This window comes from Oxyura jamaicensis, chromosome 1 (genome assembly GCF_011077185.1).
Source record: "Oxyura jamaicensis isolate SHBP4307 breed ruddy duck chromosome 1, BPBGC_Ojam_1.0, whole genome shotgun sequence".
Classification (NCBI taxonomy): Eukaryota; Metazoa; Chordata; class Aves; order Anseriformes; family Anatidae; genus Oxyura; species Oxyura jamaicensis.
The window spans coordinates 985,216-1,000,404 of record NC_048893.1 but is presented as its reverse complement, the minus strand read 5'-3'; the positions used below and the strand labels follow the sequence as shown (position 1 = coordinate 1,000,404).

General features: G+C 49.4%; 1 protein-coding gene across 1 annotated transcript; it reads left to right on the top strand.

The window, feature by feature from the left end:
- Positions 1-652: 652 nt before the first annotated feature.
- On the top strand, positions 653-13,035 carry TMEM209 (transmembrane protein 209). The gene is made up of 15 exons (XM_035315779.1): positions 653-722; positions 1,361-1,500; positions 1,616-1,674; positions 2,459-2,590; positions 3,480-3,715; positions 5,492-5,693; positions 6,375-6,550; positions 7,139-7,210; positions 8,284-8,380; positions 8,825-8,950; positions 9,406-9,503; positions 10,268-10,382; positions 10,478-10,575; positions 11,217-11,290; positions 11,859-13,035. Exons 2-15 carry the CDS (start codon positions 1,406-1,408, stop codon positions 11,911-11,913), a joined length of 1,635 nt encoding a protein of 544 aa, XP_035171670.1. The 5' UTR covers positions 653-722; positions 1,361-1,405; the 3' UTR covers positions 11,914-13,035.
- Positions 13,036-15,189: the final 2,154 nt, after the last annotated feature.

The following is a 15,189-nucleotide window of genomic DNA, read 5'->3' as shown; positions in this document are numbered from 1 at the left end:
TGGGGGGGGATTCTGCTTTTTTGGAGGCGTCTCCTTATTGGGGGTTCTGCTATTTTTTGGGGGGGTTGCCTTTGTGGGTCGATCTCCTTTTTTTCTAGGGGAAGCTCTTTTGGGGGGAGGTCTGCTTTTTTCTGGGGGGCTGCTTTTTGGGGGATTTCGGTTTTTTGGGGGAGATCTGCTTTTTTTGGGGGGGTTGCTTTTTGGGAGGGCTTCTACTGCTTGGGGGGAGGGTCTGTTTTTTGGGATGGGGGTCTGCTTTTGGGGGGGGGTCAGCTTTTGAGGGGGCTTCTGCTTTGTTGGGGAGGTCTGCCTTTTCGGGAGGGTTCTGTTCTTTTTGGGGGGGTCTCCTTTTTGTAGGTTGCTTTTTGGGGGGTGCTCTGCTTTTCTGGGGGTTCTGTTATTTTCTGGCGTGGGTTCTGCTTTTTGGGGGAGCTGCAGGAGGGTGTAGGTAGAGGGGAGATGCTTGGAAGTGAGAAGGAAGTTAAGGGCAGATGTTTAGGTACTCAGGGCTGCTGCTGTTTTCAGTGCAGGGAGAGAAACCTCAGGGCTCAAACCACGTGAAAAACTTGCCCAAACTATCCCAGGCAACTTGTATAATTTCATTATATTTATATGTATTATCTGTATTTATATACATTCTGTGTTCTTGTATAATTCTTCCAGTAGTCGTGGTCCTGCGTCGCCTCTGAACCTTACCACAAAGCAGCAGGAACGGGATTTTGGTAGGAAGCAACGTTCAGTTGAAGTATTTGTCCCCAAATCGTTTGTGTTCCCGTCTAGTGAAGAACGACTTAACGAGTGTTTAAGCGAGTGGCAGGTTGGAATGGCAAACTTTGGTGGCAGGACTACCAGAAGAAGTCCCCGGTGTTATTTCTTTCACGTGAGGCATTGTTGGGCCTAAAAGGTGGCAAGGTGTCCTCCTGACTGACAGGAGGCCGCTGTACGGTCGGAAAATACTTCTATCTCCCAACAGGAGTGGGAATTTTCCCTAGAAAAGCTTCTCCCTTGCTTGGAGAAGACGGGAGCTTGGCCTTTTACCTCTGCAGGATGTTACCTTTCAAAAACGAGGCTGGCTTCTGTCTGTCTCCCTTCATCTGCACCTCGGAGGAGTAAAGGCCTTTGCAGTAAGGAGGTGATGGTGCTGGCAGCAGAGTTCAGTAGAGAAATATAAACTATTTGCACACGGTAAAAAGAATCTGTACCCTTTTTTGTATTCGTTAAACGACTCAAAGTCTAAAGGTAACGCCAAGTTACGTAGCTTGTTTTGGGTTACTCATTTTCTTTAATTGTATACTGAACTAAGAACCTTACTGTATAAAAGCTGACAAATTCTGTCATTCCTCTGTGGTTGTTGTTGCAGATAACGACACTGGCCCAGTGCCTAGCGACTGCCCTCAAAGCCAGGATGATCAAGATGAGGAAGGAGACTGAGGCCCGGAAGGTGGTCTTGGCCTGGGGACTCCTTAACGTGTCTGTTGCAGGCATGCTATATACTGAAATGTGTGTTGATCGGTATATCTGCTACAAGCCAGCAAAGCATTCTGCTTTGTCCTTCCCTACGTATTTCCTTGGACCCAATTGCTGCTAAAAAGTAACTCCCTGGTTTTCTTTTCAGGACTGGAAAACTCATAAGCTCCTATTACAACATAACCTGCTGGCCACTCTGGTATATTGGTGAGTTGCTGCAGCATTTAAATCAATTTTCAGGGTTCTCTTCCTTTTTTTTTTTCACCTGCCAGTTTTATTGACAGAGACGTTGTTTTTAAGCCTTTTAAGCCAGCATTTTCGTTGCATTTTTTTTCCTTTTTTGTTTTCTTTGAACCTAAGCTTTGTTTTTCTTCCACTAAACTTTTGGGATTCTATCCTTTTTTTAGTGACAAGTGAAGGGTGACAACAGTTGTCTTAGTTCTATCTCGAAAGGGCAGGAAGAGCTCATTTGGTCCCTTAGGTCTGGTTCATGTGTCTGCTGTTAAAGGCTTTGGGTAACCCTGCAGATTTTACTGTTATGTTGCACTGTGGGTGCACGTGGTGTTTCCCAGTACTTCAAGTTTGTTTCAGGTGAGCAGACTCGAAGGTAGATGGATCGGTAAACCTAGAGGATGAAAAGGAGCAAGAGGGAGAGAAAAATCACGAGATGAGGGACAGATGATTTGTCAGAAGGTGTTTGAGAAAGTGTGAAACTATTGCAGTAGTTTGTCCTTTTTGGGAAAAAAAGCTTCCATGAAAAATATCTTTATCCATATAAATTAATGTCAGCGTAGAAAGAAAAATGACCTCCGATGTTTCTTGTGTAAGAAGGTGAAGAAATCTGACACCCTTGCCCGAGCTGGTACTTACCTGAGGCACTGGTAATGACATTTTTCATGAGCATGTTCCTTTTTCTTCCAAAGCACAAACTTGTTTTACTCCCCGTGCTCCAACTACCCGGTATCATAACAGCTTCTGTGTTTTCTTCTAGAATTTGCACTTGTGTCGCTGTTCAGCCTGAATGCCGCAGTTGATTTCTGGAGGTACTTCAAATACACGGCGGCACCAACGAGCTGGGTGATGAGCCCCGGACAGCAGAGCCTGCTGGGGTTGCAGAATGCAGGTGGGTGTGAGGAGTGTCTCTGGCTGCCTTCCTCTGGTGCCCGATTCTGTAGTGAAGTGAGCTCGGAACGACCCCTTCTGCCACGAGCAGTAAGCTGAATTAGCTGCATCTTGTTCAAACTCAGAGCATCAAGTGGTAATTGGAGTGTTTGTGAGACCCGGAGGGGAAACACACAGCAATAAAGGGCAGGACAGTGGGCTGCTGCTGAACTTCCCAAAAACGAAATAGTGTGAGGCTGGAGAAGGAATTTGTAACCTCTACGAGGGACCAGGAGCAAGAGAGAGAGTGCAGGTTTCTATTGAATTTTCCTATCCTAGTACTGTGACGTGAACCAGATTAGAGGGACAGACAGGTGTTGGTGTGAAGTCTGAAAGCGACAGCCTGGAGAGCAGTCACTCAGCAAGGTGATGAACATCACGGCAACTTTCTAAAGTGCAGCAGAACCTGACAAGGGAAATAGAGCAGGAGCAGAATGCTCATTGAGTGGTGTGGCCCTACAGAAAGGTCCGTGGATGGGAGTAGTGCTGTATCACCACAGCTCACGGATTATTTGTAGATATGTGAAGAGATTCCATACGCTAGAGATGTGCAAAGTATGCAGGCAGAGGAGCTGATGAAACAGGTGATGGATGGTGCCTGGTAGCATTAACTGAATTGTGACATTGAGAGCCGTGACCACAGCACAGTACAAATCCTATAGTTTGGGCCTTCCCTTTTCTTCTGTCAGTGGCTCGAGTGCAGAGTTTTGCAGGGGTCAGGTCTTTGTAATGCTCTTTCTAGCATCTTAACGAAATTGCCTTCTGATAGCATGATGTGTGTGCATTTAGAGGGAGGAGGAAAGCTTGGGGCTGCTGCATTCCCAACAGGAGTTCTGTTTTTCCTTTTGCAGTGGTACAGACAACCCCACCCCGTGAGCTGGCGGCAAAGAAAGCCCCTTCTTCGACGCCTTCTCCTATCCAGGGCCAGAGCGTGCTGAGTTACAGCCCGTCCCGCTCCCCAAGAACCAGCCCGAAGTTTGCTGCTGGTTGTATCCCAGGGTACAGCCCTCAGCTGCAGGCGCTGTCAAACAACAGCTTTTCCTACGGCAGTAACGTCAGCTATTCACCGAGCAGCAGCTACAGCAAGGTAAGGAGAACGGCAGCTCCAAAATGTGAAGGTTGGATTTGCTGGTTGTGTCCTCGTGTTTTGCTGTGGCAGGTGAGCAGCAGGTAGCAGAGTTGTGCATACGTAGTTTTGTTCCATTCGTAAGGTGGATGTAAACTTGTCATATCAGGATTTGTGTCCTCTTTCTCTGCTTTCGCTTTATTTGAGAGTAGCTGGTTTGTTTCAGGACAAAGCAAAAATAAGAAACTAAAATGCAAATACAGAATCACAGAATCATCTAGGTTGGAAGAGGACTCCAAGATCACCGAGTCCAACCTCTGACCTAACACTAACAAGTCCTCCACTAAACCATAGCCCTGAGCTCTACATCTAAACATCTATTAAAGGCCTTCCAGGGATGGGGACTCAACCACTTCCCTGGGCAGCCTATTCCAGTGCCCAACAACCCGTTCAGGAAAGAAGTTCTTCCTCATATCCAACCTAAACCTCCCCTGGCGCAACTTGAGCCCATTCCCCCTCGTCCTGTCCCCAGGCCCGTGGGAGAACAGACCAACCCCCACCTCGCTACAGCCTCCCTTCAGGTACCTGGGGAGTGCAATAAGGTCGCCCCTGAGCCTCCTCTTCTCCAGGCTGAACAGTCCCAGCTCCCTCAGCCACTCCTCGTAAGCCTTGTTCTCCAGACCCCTCACCAGCTTCGTAGCCCTTCTCTGGACTTGCTCGAGCACCTCCACGTCCTTCTTGTAGCAAGGGGCCCAAACCTGAACGCAGTACTCGAGGTGCGGCCTCACCAGAGCCGAGTACAGGGGGACAATCACTTCCCTGGCCCTGCTGGCCACGCTGCTTCTTATCCAAGCCAGGATGCTGCTGGCCTTCTTGGCCACCTGAGCACACTGCTGGCTCATATTCAGCCGACTGTCAACCAACACTCCCAGGTCCTTCTCTGCCAGGCAGCTTTCCAACCCCTCATCTCCCAGCCTGTAGCTCTGCTTGGGGTTGTTGTCCCCCAGGTGCAGGACCCAGCACTTGGCCTTGTTGAACTTCATACCGTTGGCCTCGGCCCATCAGCCCAGCCTATCCAGATCCTTCTGCAGAGCCTTCCTACCCTCAAGCAGATCGACACACGCACCTAACTTGGTGTCATCTGCAAACTTGCTGAGGGCACACTTGATCCCCTCATCGAGATCATTAAAGAGGACTGGTCCCAGTACCGAGCCCTGGGGGACTCCACTGGTGACCGGCCTCCAACTGGATTTGACTCCATTCACCACAACTCTCTGGGCCCGGCCATCCAGCCAGCTCTTAACCCAACGAAGTGTGCGCCAGTCCAAGGCATGAGCAGCCAGTTTCCTGAGGAGAATGCTGTGGGGAAACGGTGTCAAAAGCCTTACTGAAGTCAAGGTAGACCACGTCCACAGCCTTTCCCTCATCCACTAAGCGTGTCACCTTGTCATAGAAGGAGATCAGGTTTGTCAAGCAGGACCTGCCCTTCATAAACCCATACTGACTAGGCCTGATCGCCTGCTTGCACTGTAAGTGCCACATGATGATGATCAAGATAATCTGCTCCATGAGCTTCCCTGGCACTGATGTTAAATTAACAGGCCTATAGTTCCCCAGGTCTACCCTCCGGCCCTTCTTGTAGATGCGCATCACGTTGCTAGCCATCAGGTTTTTTAGCCAAAGCAGCTAAAAAAAAAAACACACAACTGACCAAGAGTCTTTTACATTAATGTGGTTTGTAAGTCAAAGTGAAATTCTGTCTTCTATGCCACAACTGTTTGCTTTTCTTTGCCAAAGGTGTACGGCTTCATCCCATCTCCTCCATCACCACACCCTGCGAGTGTCAGACCGATGGAGAGCGGAGGGCTGAGGTCTCGGTACCGCTCCTCACCTATTCTGTATAATTCTCCTACTGCCAAAGAAGACTACATAACAGACATCAAGTCACTGGACGCCTTCCTTCGAAGAGAAGAAGAGAAGCAGCGCCGAGTGCAACTGGGTAAATAAATAGAACGATTTGGGCTGGAAAGCTTGGCAAGGAGAAGGCGTTGCTTGGATGCAAGAGGTGCTTTTGCAGGTGAAGAAAGTGGTGAAGGACTGCAGCAAAAAGCACTAGAAACTAAACCCAAGCCGTGTGTGGTATCACCTGGGAACCTGGTAAAGGCTGAAAAGTTTAGGCTTTTACTGAGTAATTAAGACGTGAGGTAGAACTCCGTAATTGCTACACATCCCTAGGGCTTAGGATCTTCAGAAAGTTTCCTCCCAGCTCCTTCTATCCCGTTGTCTAGGATCTCAAATCCTTTGGGTGGGCTAAGTGCTGCTGAGCCGAGGAGTGGGCTTCATCGAAGTGTGTGCTGATGGATGATGTCTGAGCGTGAGCTGGCTGTGGGAGAGCATGAGCAAATGCTTTAGGCCCTCGATGAGAGGTATATCTTGGGGAGAAGGCATTCCAGGCCAAGAGTGAATTACCTGCAGGCAGTTCTTGTCCTGGGCAGGGACAATGCCTCTGATAAAGAATGAAATCAGTGTTTAGGCAAACTGGCTTCAGTGTGTGTTCAGGGTCATTCCCGTCTGGGTCTCTAGTCCAAGCCTTGCTCCGCTGACCTACTGCCTGTGCTGTTGCTTGCAGAGTTACTTGGCCGTCATTGTACCTGACCTGTTAATGCGTGGTTTGTTCCAGGAAGTTCAGACTCCAGCTCTCCTTCCAGCAGCCCAACTTTTTGGAACTACAGCCGTTTCATGGGAGACTACGCGCAGATTCTCAGAAAGTTCCAGTACCAGCTGGCTTGCAGGCCCCAGGCTCCATCAGCACACAAAGATGAAGTTGATCTGAGCTCGAAACAGGCTGCAGAAGAGGTAAATCCAGCAGTGAGGTAGCCAAGAGAAAGAACCAGGTCTAAAACAAACAAATAAATTCCAAGTTGTAGTTGAAAAATGATTTCTCCCTTGGAAAGCAAGGAGTGCTCTGGATCAAATATATTTGTGACGTAAGAATTGACTTGAAGTGGATCTGTATATTTGTGTGTACTCTGTATATCTGAAGGATATAAAACCTTCTCCTTCACACGAGGGTCTCATAGAAGTCTGATTTGAAGAAGTAACATTTTTGTCTTCAATTAAATTTGATCATTTTTTACTTTTTTACCTAAACATAATCCAGCTTCCTAATTCAAATACCTTTCAAATCTATCCCACAGTTCAGACCAATGTTATCTTAGTAGAGCTGAGAGCTTAAAACTGAATTTGGTGTCCTGCAAGGGTATTGTCCCGTGAATAAAGAGCTGGAGTGTGGTATTGAAGCTGCTGTAGGAGTCATGATCCAGCCAGCAGACTTCTGTGAATTTGGGAACGTGATTTGAGTTGTGTGCAATAGTTGGTATCCGAAAATATTGTAGTCCCTCGAAAGTCCGTTGGTTTCAGCATCTAATAATGTCTTTTCAATAGGTTTGGGCACGGGTGACGATGAATCGACAGGTCCTTAATCACCTTGATTCCTGGACCGCCAAGTTCAGAAACGTAAGTCCTGTCCCCGAGGACCGTGCGGCTTTTAAAAACAAGCGGAGAGGAGTGGCAAAGCGCCTCCACCTCCCTGTGTGCCTAGGGCGGCGGGAGGAATCGCACCCTCTGCTTGGGGCTGGGGTGGGCTTGTGCAAGGAGATAAAGACAGCATGCTTGGAGGAGGGGAGTACCGAGATGTGTTTGCGACCTGGCCTAGGTGCTTTGTGTCCTGAAAGTTACGCAGCTGTAAAGTTTAGCCTCCTTTGAATGGCAAGCTAAAGCATCTTAGATAGGGCAAGATTTGGTTTTCCTTTTGGGAGCTCAGATGGCTGAGTTATTGTTTCTGCAGCCTTTCAAACTTGTTCTTCTGGGCTCAAAGCATGGAAAATTCCAACCCACAAGCTGACTTTTTCTGACAGTCCTGAGCAATGTAATGAAAGTAAAAGCTAAAACTCTTGATCTTATCACTAGGACCTGCTATAGCAGAGATTTAATTGCACGCGATGGCAATGTAATTAGTAAATCTCCCTGTGAATCCCCTATAGTCATTAACATCTATCAAGGATGTGGTTTTGCTCGTTAAAAAAACAGTAGGGAGATGGGTGAAAAGTAAAGACTTGTGTGAGATCCCTGAGCATCTTCTCACAAAAGCAGGGCCAGCTTGCTTCACTTCCCCAGTCCCGTCACGTACCAATACCACGTGGGGTGGTTATCAGCTCCTTGTTTTCCTGAAACCGCCTGGGGAGGGAGTTGACCCACCGCAGTATAAATTATCTTTATGGATAAAGGTCTGTACTCCGTCACAGCCCGTTCCCCATTGTTCAGAAAAGCTTTATCTGGGACTCACTAGAAACTTGCTTTCCTAACTCCTTTACCTTGATTTTTCGGGCCTTTCCGAAGGTATTAGGCATTGAAGTTCAGCCTAAGTTGGCATTTATTTGCTCTGCTCCTTGGTTGGTGTCGGTGTTGCTGTTGGTAAGCATTTTTGTGGTTGTAACAAGGATGACTGGAGTGTGAGCTGAGTGTGTTTGTTATTTTTTCAGGTATTCTTGTTGCTTCTGAGCTTTTGACTTTTAATTTTTCTTTCCTAGTGGATTAATGAAACCATTCTCGTGCGGCTCGTCAATGAGATCGAGTCTGTGAACACTCAGCTGAGAAGAATGGGGTGTCCGGAGCTGCAGATCGGAGGTAGGATGCAGCAGGAGCTTTGGGGTTCCGGGGGGTGGTTGATGGAGGGCTGCTCCGTAGCTGGGGCATCGAATGGGTGCCATTTAAATTAAATCTGCTGGAGGTTATTGTTCCGTTTCCGTTGTATGTTGGTGTGGGCTTTGTTTCACGTCATTCCTTTCATCAAGCTGGCAAGGTGCTGCTGCTGCTGCTGTTGTGAGGCCTGGGGAAAAGTGATCACCTGCACCTGGTTACTCTCCCTGTGCTCTTCGAGGTGGACGTTGGTTCTTTGTAGCTTTTACACGCGGTCATGTCACTTCACTGCCCTTGAGTGGCGTGTTTAGGGTGCTGTGTCACACGTTAAACATTTCTGGGACTTCAAATGGTGGGCCAGAAAGGAGAGCTCTTTGTAGAGGGCCTGGTAAGGGAGGCCGCTGATGGGTGCTGGCTGTTGTTGTGTTGCAGCTGCCAGCATCAGCAGCCTGAAGCACGCAGCGCTCGTCAAAGCTCCACTCGTTCCAACCCTGAACACTCTCGTGCAGTACCTGGATCTCACACCCATCCAGGAATACCTGGTCGAAAGGATCAAAGGTGCGTGGTGTCGCTGCGCTAACGTTAAAAGACTTCAGTTCCTGCAGTCAGGTGCTGCTGCTGTGGGACACTGATGTCTGCACATCTCCACTGAAGCACCCCAGGGATGAGAGCTGCTTGTAAGTGGGAGAGACGTCTTCACAGCCCTCTCTTTTTATAGCAATGTCATGCTGCAGGACTTGGATGTAGCTGTTTGTCATGGTTTTGAAAGCTTTGTCTTGTGTTCCTCCTGCATGCTGGGGCTGTAAAGTGCTGGATTGAATCCCTTCGTGAATTACAAATAAAAGTTGGTCTGTAAATTTGCTCCCCCTACATTTCTATCTTTACAAGCATTTCATTAGTTATTTTCCTCTGTTGTATGCTGTAAATATGCCTGAAGTCCCTGAAAGGAGCACAGAATACCGGTCCCACATACTTTCTACCCCCAGTGACTGAATGAATCTTGTTGCTTTCAGAGCTTTCTCAGGGCGGATGCATGAGCTCCTTCCGATGGAATGGAGGAGGGGATTTCAAAGGCCGTAAGTGGGACACTGACCTGCCCACCGACTCTGCTGTAAGTTTTTGAAGACAACTCAGTACAGCTGCTTTAAGTGGGTTGCTGCCAGCATGGATTTTGGAGGTAGTGGCCAGTAAGTCTTTAGAGGAACACGGTAACAATCCTGGTTGCATCACTACGCAGCTGATCGCATTGTAAAATGTTGGGAATTGGGTTAAAACATGCAGAACGTGCAGCGTTCTCGCTGTTGGGTACTAAGATATTCTTCCTAGGACTTTATTCCAAAATCTGAGCATAGTGAGTAAGGCTCATGGGCATCTCGGGTTTCTCCAATTATTTTTGTTTCTCCTGTTTTGAGGAAAAAGGAGACATTTCCTAGGCAAGGGGTAGTGTTTGCAAAACTGCAATTTAATTGCATCTGCCCTTCGAAGCCAAAGCTTGCAGCTAGAAGAAAAGCCATCGCTGAAGCAGAGGGCTTGTAGTTTGTGGCCCAAATATGCTCATAAGATCTGTGAGTTTACCAAATTCTGCGAGACGCCAGGCTAAAGTTACTTGCGTGTGAGCTGAGCTCCTGACATGCAGCCTCGGTTCATCACGTCGTGCCTGACGCTGTTTCGTTGACTAGAAAAAAATCAGCTTGTCCTCACCCCAGCGGCAGGCCTGGACACTGAAATGGTGCTTAAATGGTCCTAAACAGCGGGGTTCAGTCCGTGTTGCAACCAGAGACTATCAAGTGCCTGAGCTAAGGGAAAGAAAGGGCAGGTATCCTAGCGCTTTGTCTCTTTCAGGCCACTGAGTGCGGTCTGTTTGTGTTTCCCTAGATCATTATGCACGCGTTCTGCACTTACCTTGACTCCAGGCTGCCCCCTCACCCCAAGTATCCCGATGGCAGAACCTTCACTTCCCAGCACTTCATTCAAATGCCAGATAAATCAGGTACTGGCATTCGCAGCATGCTCGCTAAGCTTGCTGCCTGGACCACGGCAGCCCCCTTGAAATCCCCGTTTTCTCTTTAATTTTTTCATTCCCAGACACTTCAAATGGAAACGTGTTTTGCATCTACCAAAGCAGCATCAACCCACCTCACTACGAGCTGATCTACCAGCGCCAAGTCTACAGCCTGCCCAAGGTACAGGGCTGGTAGTGTTCTGCTGTCAGAGAAGTGTCAGCACACTGGCTTTTCTTCCTCTGCTTTAAGATGTTTTTAGGAGCTAGCCACACGTTGACTGTTTGCATTCTCAGTGCAGAAAGCAAACGTTCGCTTGGTCCTTGAGCACTACGTAGTACTTAGTCTGCCACTAAATAATACCTGGGATACCTATTTTGAGGTTTGTACGTACCTAGGCAGTAGCTTCTTTGCTTGCTTGCTTGCTTGTTTGTTTTTAGAATAATAATTAAAAAAAGGCCATGTAATCTGTGAAGTGCATCACCATCAGTGCCTGGTGCTTGTCTGTAGGAATTCTGGGGGCAAGCTTTCAGTTTCCAAATGGAAACAGTGAAATGGTACAAATTTGGATTTGATACTGAGCCCTGGTTGGAGCTGGACCTCTGCTTTCTGAGTGTTTGGGGATAACACTCCAGCAAAAAACACTTTTCTTCTGTGATTTGCCTAGTGGAAAGAAGTAAAGTGTTAAGGCCGGGAGCCCGACAGCACACCCTGCGATGCCATTTTGGGATGTCCGTATTGTAGCTGCTTCTTGTCTGAAGTATTGGTGGGATTCCTCATCAGTGACGTGGTTTCTCCTCCCTTTTCTCTTTCTGTGGACCCAGGGCAGAAACAACATGTTCCACACCTTGCTCATGTTTCTGTACATCATCAAGACAAAAGAATCCGGGATGCTCGGGTGAGTACCCAGCGCTGCGTCACGGTGCTGTGGATGAGATGCCAGGTGTCCTGTTGGAAGTGCCTTCGGACTGAAATTGCGACAATATTAATGATATTAAAGTCACCTCATTTGAAATAACAGCTTTTAATTCAAATGAGGTACGTTGTATTTGTGTGAGGCTGTGGCGGGGGGGAAGGGTTTGTGCTTTTCTTGGTCTTGTGCTGCTGGAAAACGTCGTTGAGTCGGTGCCAGACTGCTGCTTTCTGGCCTGAGGTGCTCCGCTGTTTATAAACCGGGGACAAATACTACCACGGTGCCATAACCTCTTGTTTTTGGCGCAACAAGTCATGGCTGGAGTATACCCTGAGAGCCACCGGGGCCATCAAAGCGGCGTCCTGACCTGCCCTCTGTTCAGAGCTCTTTGTTCTGGAAGTGCTCTGCTTGCTGCGGGGCAGAGCACGGCACCTGCCGGCGCGGTGAAAGGCTGAACTGTGGAAGTGGCAGCGTTATTTTCTGTAACCAATGTCTGCTTTAAACAGGCACTTCTACTGACTTGCATTTTCTTGTGATTGCTTGGTTTGTGCAGGCGTGTAAATCTTGGCTTGTCGGGAGTCAACGTGCTGTGGATTTTTGGAGAATAACAACATCTCTGGTGGGATTCCAGGCCAGAAGAGCGACGATCTGATCTGGCTTCTCTGGCAAGACAACCCGAGCAGGATTGTTACGTCGTTGACTTGAACCCAGACGTTCTCTGAAACAAGATAATACAAGCTCTGCTCTGTGGGTAGAGGGGAAGCGTTTGTAATTCCTCCGCGGGTTTTGTGAACGTGTTCTTTAAAATGTTTTGCTGTTGAAATGTTCTTACGTACGGATTCCAGGCAGGTTTTCTCTTTCCAGCCGTTCACCTGAGTCCCGCTTAGCAGGCCCTTTGCTGTTTGTGTTGCGTGTACCATTCCCTGCCAGATCCGTTTTCGTTGCTATTATTAAGGATGATAAAAAAAACATGAATTTTTATCCCTGACTGCTGCCCTCATTGGGTGCTGTGACCCTGCCAGCTGTGTCAGGTCTCTGTGTTGCAGATGGAAAGAGAAAACCCCGCTGCTTTCAGTACGTAAGGTGTCTTTTTAAATATATTTTTATTTTTATAAGCAAAATAAGCATGCCAGGTACATGTGACTGTCTTATGAGCTATGAAACACTGTGGGCATCTTGAGAACAACCGCGACATTCCCCTGCCTTGGCTTCTTAATTTTTTTAATTATTTATTAGTTTTTTAACTTCTCTCATCAGCTTTTTTTGCCAGTAACTTCTTCTGGGGGCCATACAGCCTGGCGCGCAGCTTCAGCATCTCGGTGTGAGACCAGGCCGTATAAAGCCGGCCCCGCTTCGGAATGGACTTTTGGGGGAAAAACACTAGCATTTGTTTCAATGAAGGGTTCCTGGAATATTTGCCCAAAAAAAAAAAAGCTTTTTTTTATGTGGGAGGGGGTGGAGAATCTGTTTCGGGCTCTGGCAAAGCAGGGTTTCAGAAGTGTACATATTTTTTTTTTATAAACAGGGAGAAAAATTCATTGCTGATGGTTTTTGTGGGCTTAAGGCAAGGATGTCGCCTCGTTCCCCTCTCTGTCTCAGCGACCACCTGACCCCGGTGTTACTGTAAATGCCAAAAAAAACATTTGTACATCGAGGAGGGAGAATGACACGGGGCTGTCACTGGAGCCAAGCGTACTGCGTGTTATGAAAATACATTTGTGTTCCATGTTTTTCGTGTTGAACTTTGTTCTGCCAGCCTACGTCATGCACACGGAAGGGGAACTGGGATTTGTGATGGGCTCAGGACAGGCGCTGTCACTTCTCTGCGGGCTGCTCTTTTTTGGCATGAGCCAAATGTAAGAGCTGACTGTTCCTTCTGCCTCTGCCCCCTGGGGAGATGCAGATTTTCCCCCGGTGACTGACAACAACAAAATGGCTCATTTGGTTCCTGGATTAATTGGGTTCACCTTTTCAAACAGCTGTTTGGGTTTTTCTTGTGCTTCAACATCACTAATTTAATTAATTGGGATTTGCACAAACGATACCGAGGAGGAACAGTGAAGCTCTCAGCACTCGGTTATGCTCACATGCTAAAGCCTCCTGTGCAGTTTTATTTTTTTGACCCAAAAATGGCTGTTCCTCAAGAAAAGCCTCCCCTCTGCTCAGCTGGGGGCTGTCCCCAGCTCAGAAAGGGACATCCCAGGGACCTGGCCCCCAGAAACCTCATAACCTGCTTACCCCTGGGTTCTGCGTGCTCTTCGGGTCCTGTGTACCCCCAGCTCCATTTAACTCAGCCCCATGTGCCCCCAAAACCAAGCACCCTGCTCTCTGTGCACCCCAGTTCCTGTGTACCTGATACACCTGGTGCACCCTGTTCCCTTCGCACCCCAGATGCCCACGGATCCCAGTTCCTGTGTACCCCAATACACTGTGCACTCTGGTCCCTGTTGCGCCCTTGATGCCCCGCGCGCCCCAGGACACCACGCAGCCCGTGTCTGTGTGCCCCAGCACCCCAATAATTCTTGCACCCCATTCCCATGCATCCCAGATCCCCACGTACCTGCATCCCCTGTGCACCCCAATATATCACACACCCCAATACACTGCACACCCCAACCCTGTGCACCCCAATACACTGCAGCCCCTGCACCCCACATCCACCATGCACCCCATCCCCATACGCTCCCCATCCCAGTACACCATGCACCCCAATAAAGCACGCACCCCATTCCCATGCACCTCTGCCCTGTGCACCCCGACACTGCATGCCCCAGCCCTGTGCACCCTGCTTCCCCTGCACCCCGATACACTGCGCACCCCAGTCCTATGCACCCTGGTGCCCTGCACACCCCGATAATCGTGGACCCCATTCCCATGCCCCCCCACCCCTTGTGCACCCCGATAAACCACGCACCCTTGTGCTCTGTGCACCCTGATAATCGTGGACCCCATTCCCATGTGCTCCCAACCCCTGTGCACCCCAATAAACCATGCACCCCATTCCCATGGACCCTGGTGCTTTGCATACCTTGATAACTGTGGATCCCATTCCCATGCACCCCCATTCCCTGTGCACCCCAATAAACCGCACACCCCATTCCCGTGCACCCTGGTGCCCTGTGCACCCCAATACATCATGAACCCCATTCCCAAGCACCCCCATCCCCTGTGCGCCCCGATAAAGCATGGACCCCATTCCCTGCACCCTTATTCCCTGCACACCCCAATAAACCTCGCACCCCATTCCCAAGCACCCTGGTGCCCTGTGCACCCCAATACATCGTGGACCCCATTCCCATGCACCCCTATCCCCTGTGCACCCCGATAAACCTCGCACCCCAATCCCAAGCACCCTTGAGCTCTGTGCACCCCGATACACCCCACACCCCATTCCCATGCGCCCCCAACCCCTGTGCACCCCAATAAACCGTGCACCCCGTTCCTAAGCACCCTTGTGCCCTGTGCACCCCGATAATTGTGGACCCCATTCCCACGCACCCTGGTGCTCTGCAGACTGATAATCGTGGACCCCCATGCACCCCCATCCCCTGTGCACCCCAATAAATTGCGTACCCCATCCCCAAGCACCCTGGTGCCCTGTGCACCCCGATACGTGAACCCCATTCCCATACACCCCCACCCCCTGCGCACCCCAATAAACCTCGCACCCCATTCCCGTGCCCCCCACCCCCTGCGCACCCCAATAAACCTCGCACCCCATTCCCGTGCCCCCCACCCCCTGCGCACCCCAATAAACCTCGCACCCCTTTCCCGTGCCCCCCACCCCCTGCGCACCCCAATAAACCTCGCACCCCATTCCCGTGCCCCCCCGTGCCCTGCGCCCCCCGCCCCATTGATCCCCCCGGTGCCCCCCCCCCCCCCAG

Excerpts from the sequence above, each read along its gene's own strand:
- TMEM209 (XM_035315779.1), top strand. The coding sequence starts at position 1,406 with ATGATCAAGATGAGGAAGGAGACTGAGGCCCGGAAGGTGGTCTTGGCC. Across the intron at positions 5,694-6,374 it reads GCAGCGCCGAGTGCAACTGG|GAAGTTCAGACTCCAGCTCT; the intron begins GTAAATAAATAG and ends GGTTTGTTCCAG. Across the intron at positions 9,504-10,267 it reads ACCTGCCCACCGACTCTGCT|ATCATTATGCACGCGTTCTG; the intron begins GTAAGTTTTTGA and ends GTGTTTCCCTAG.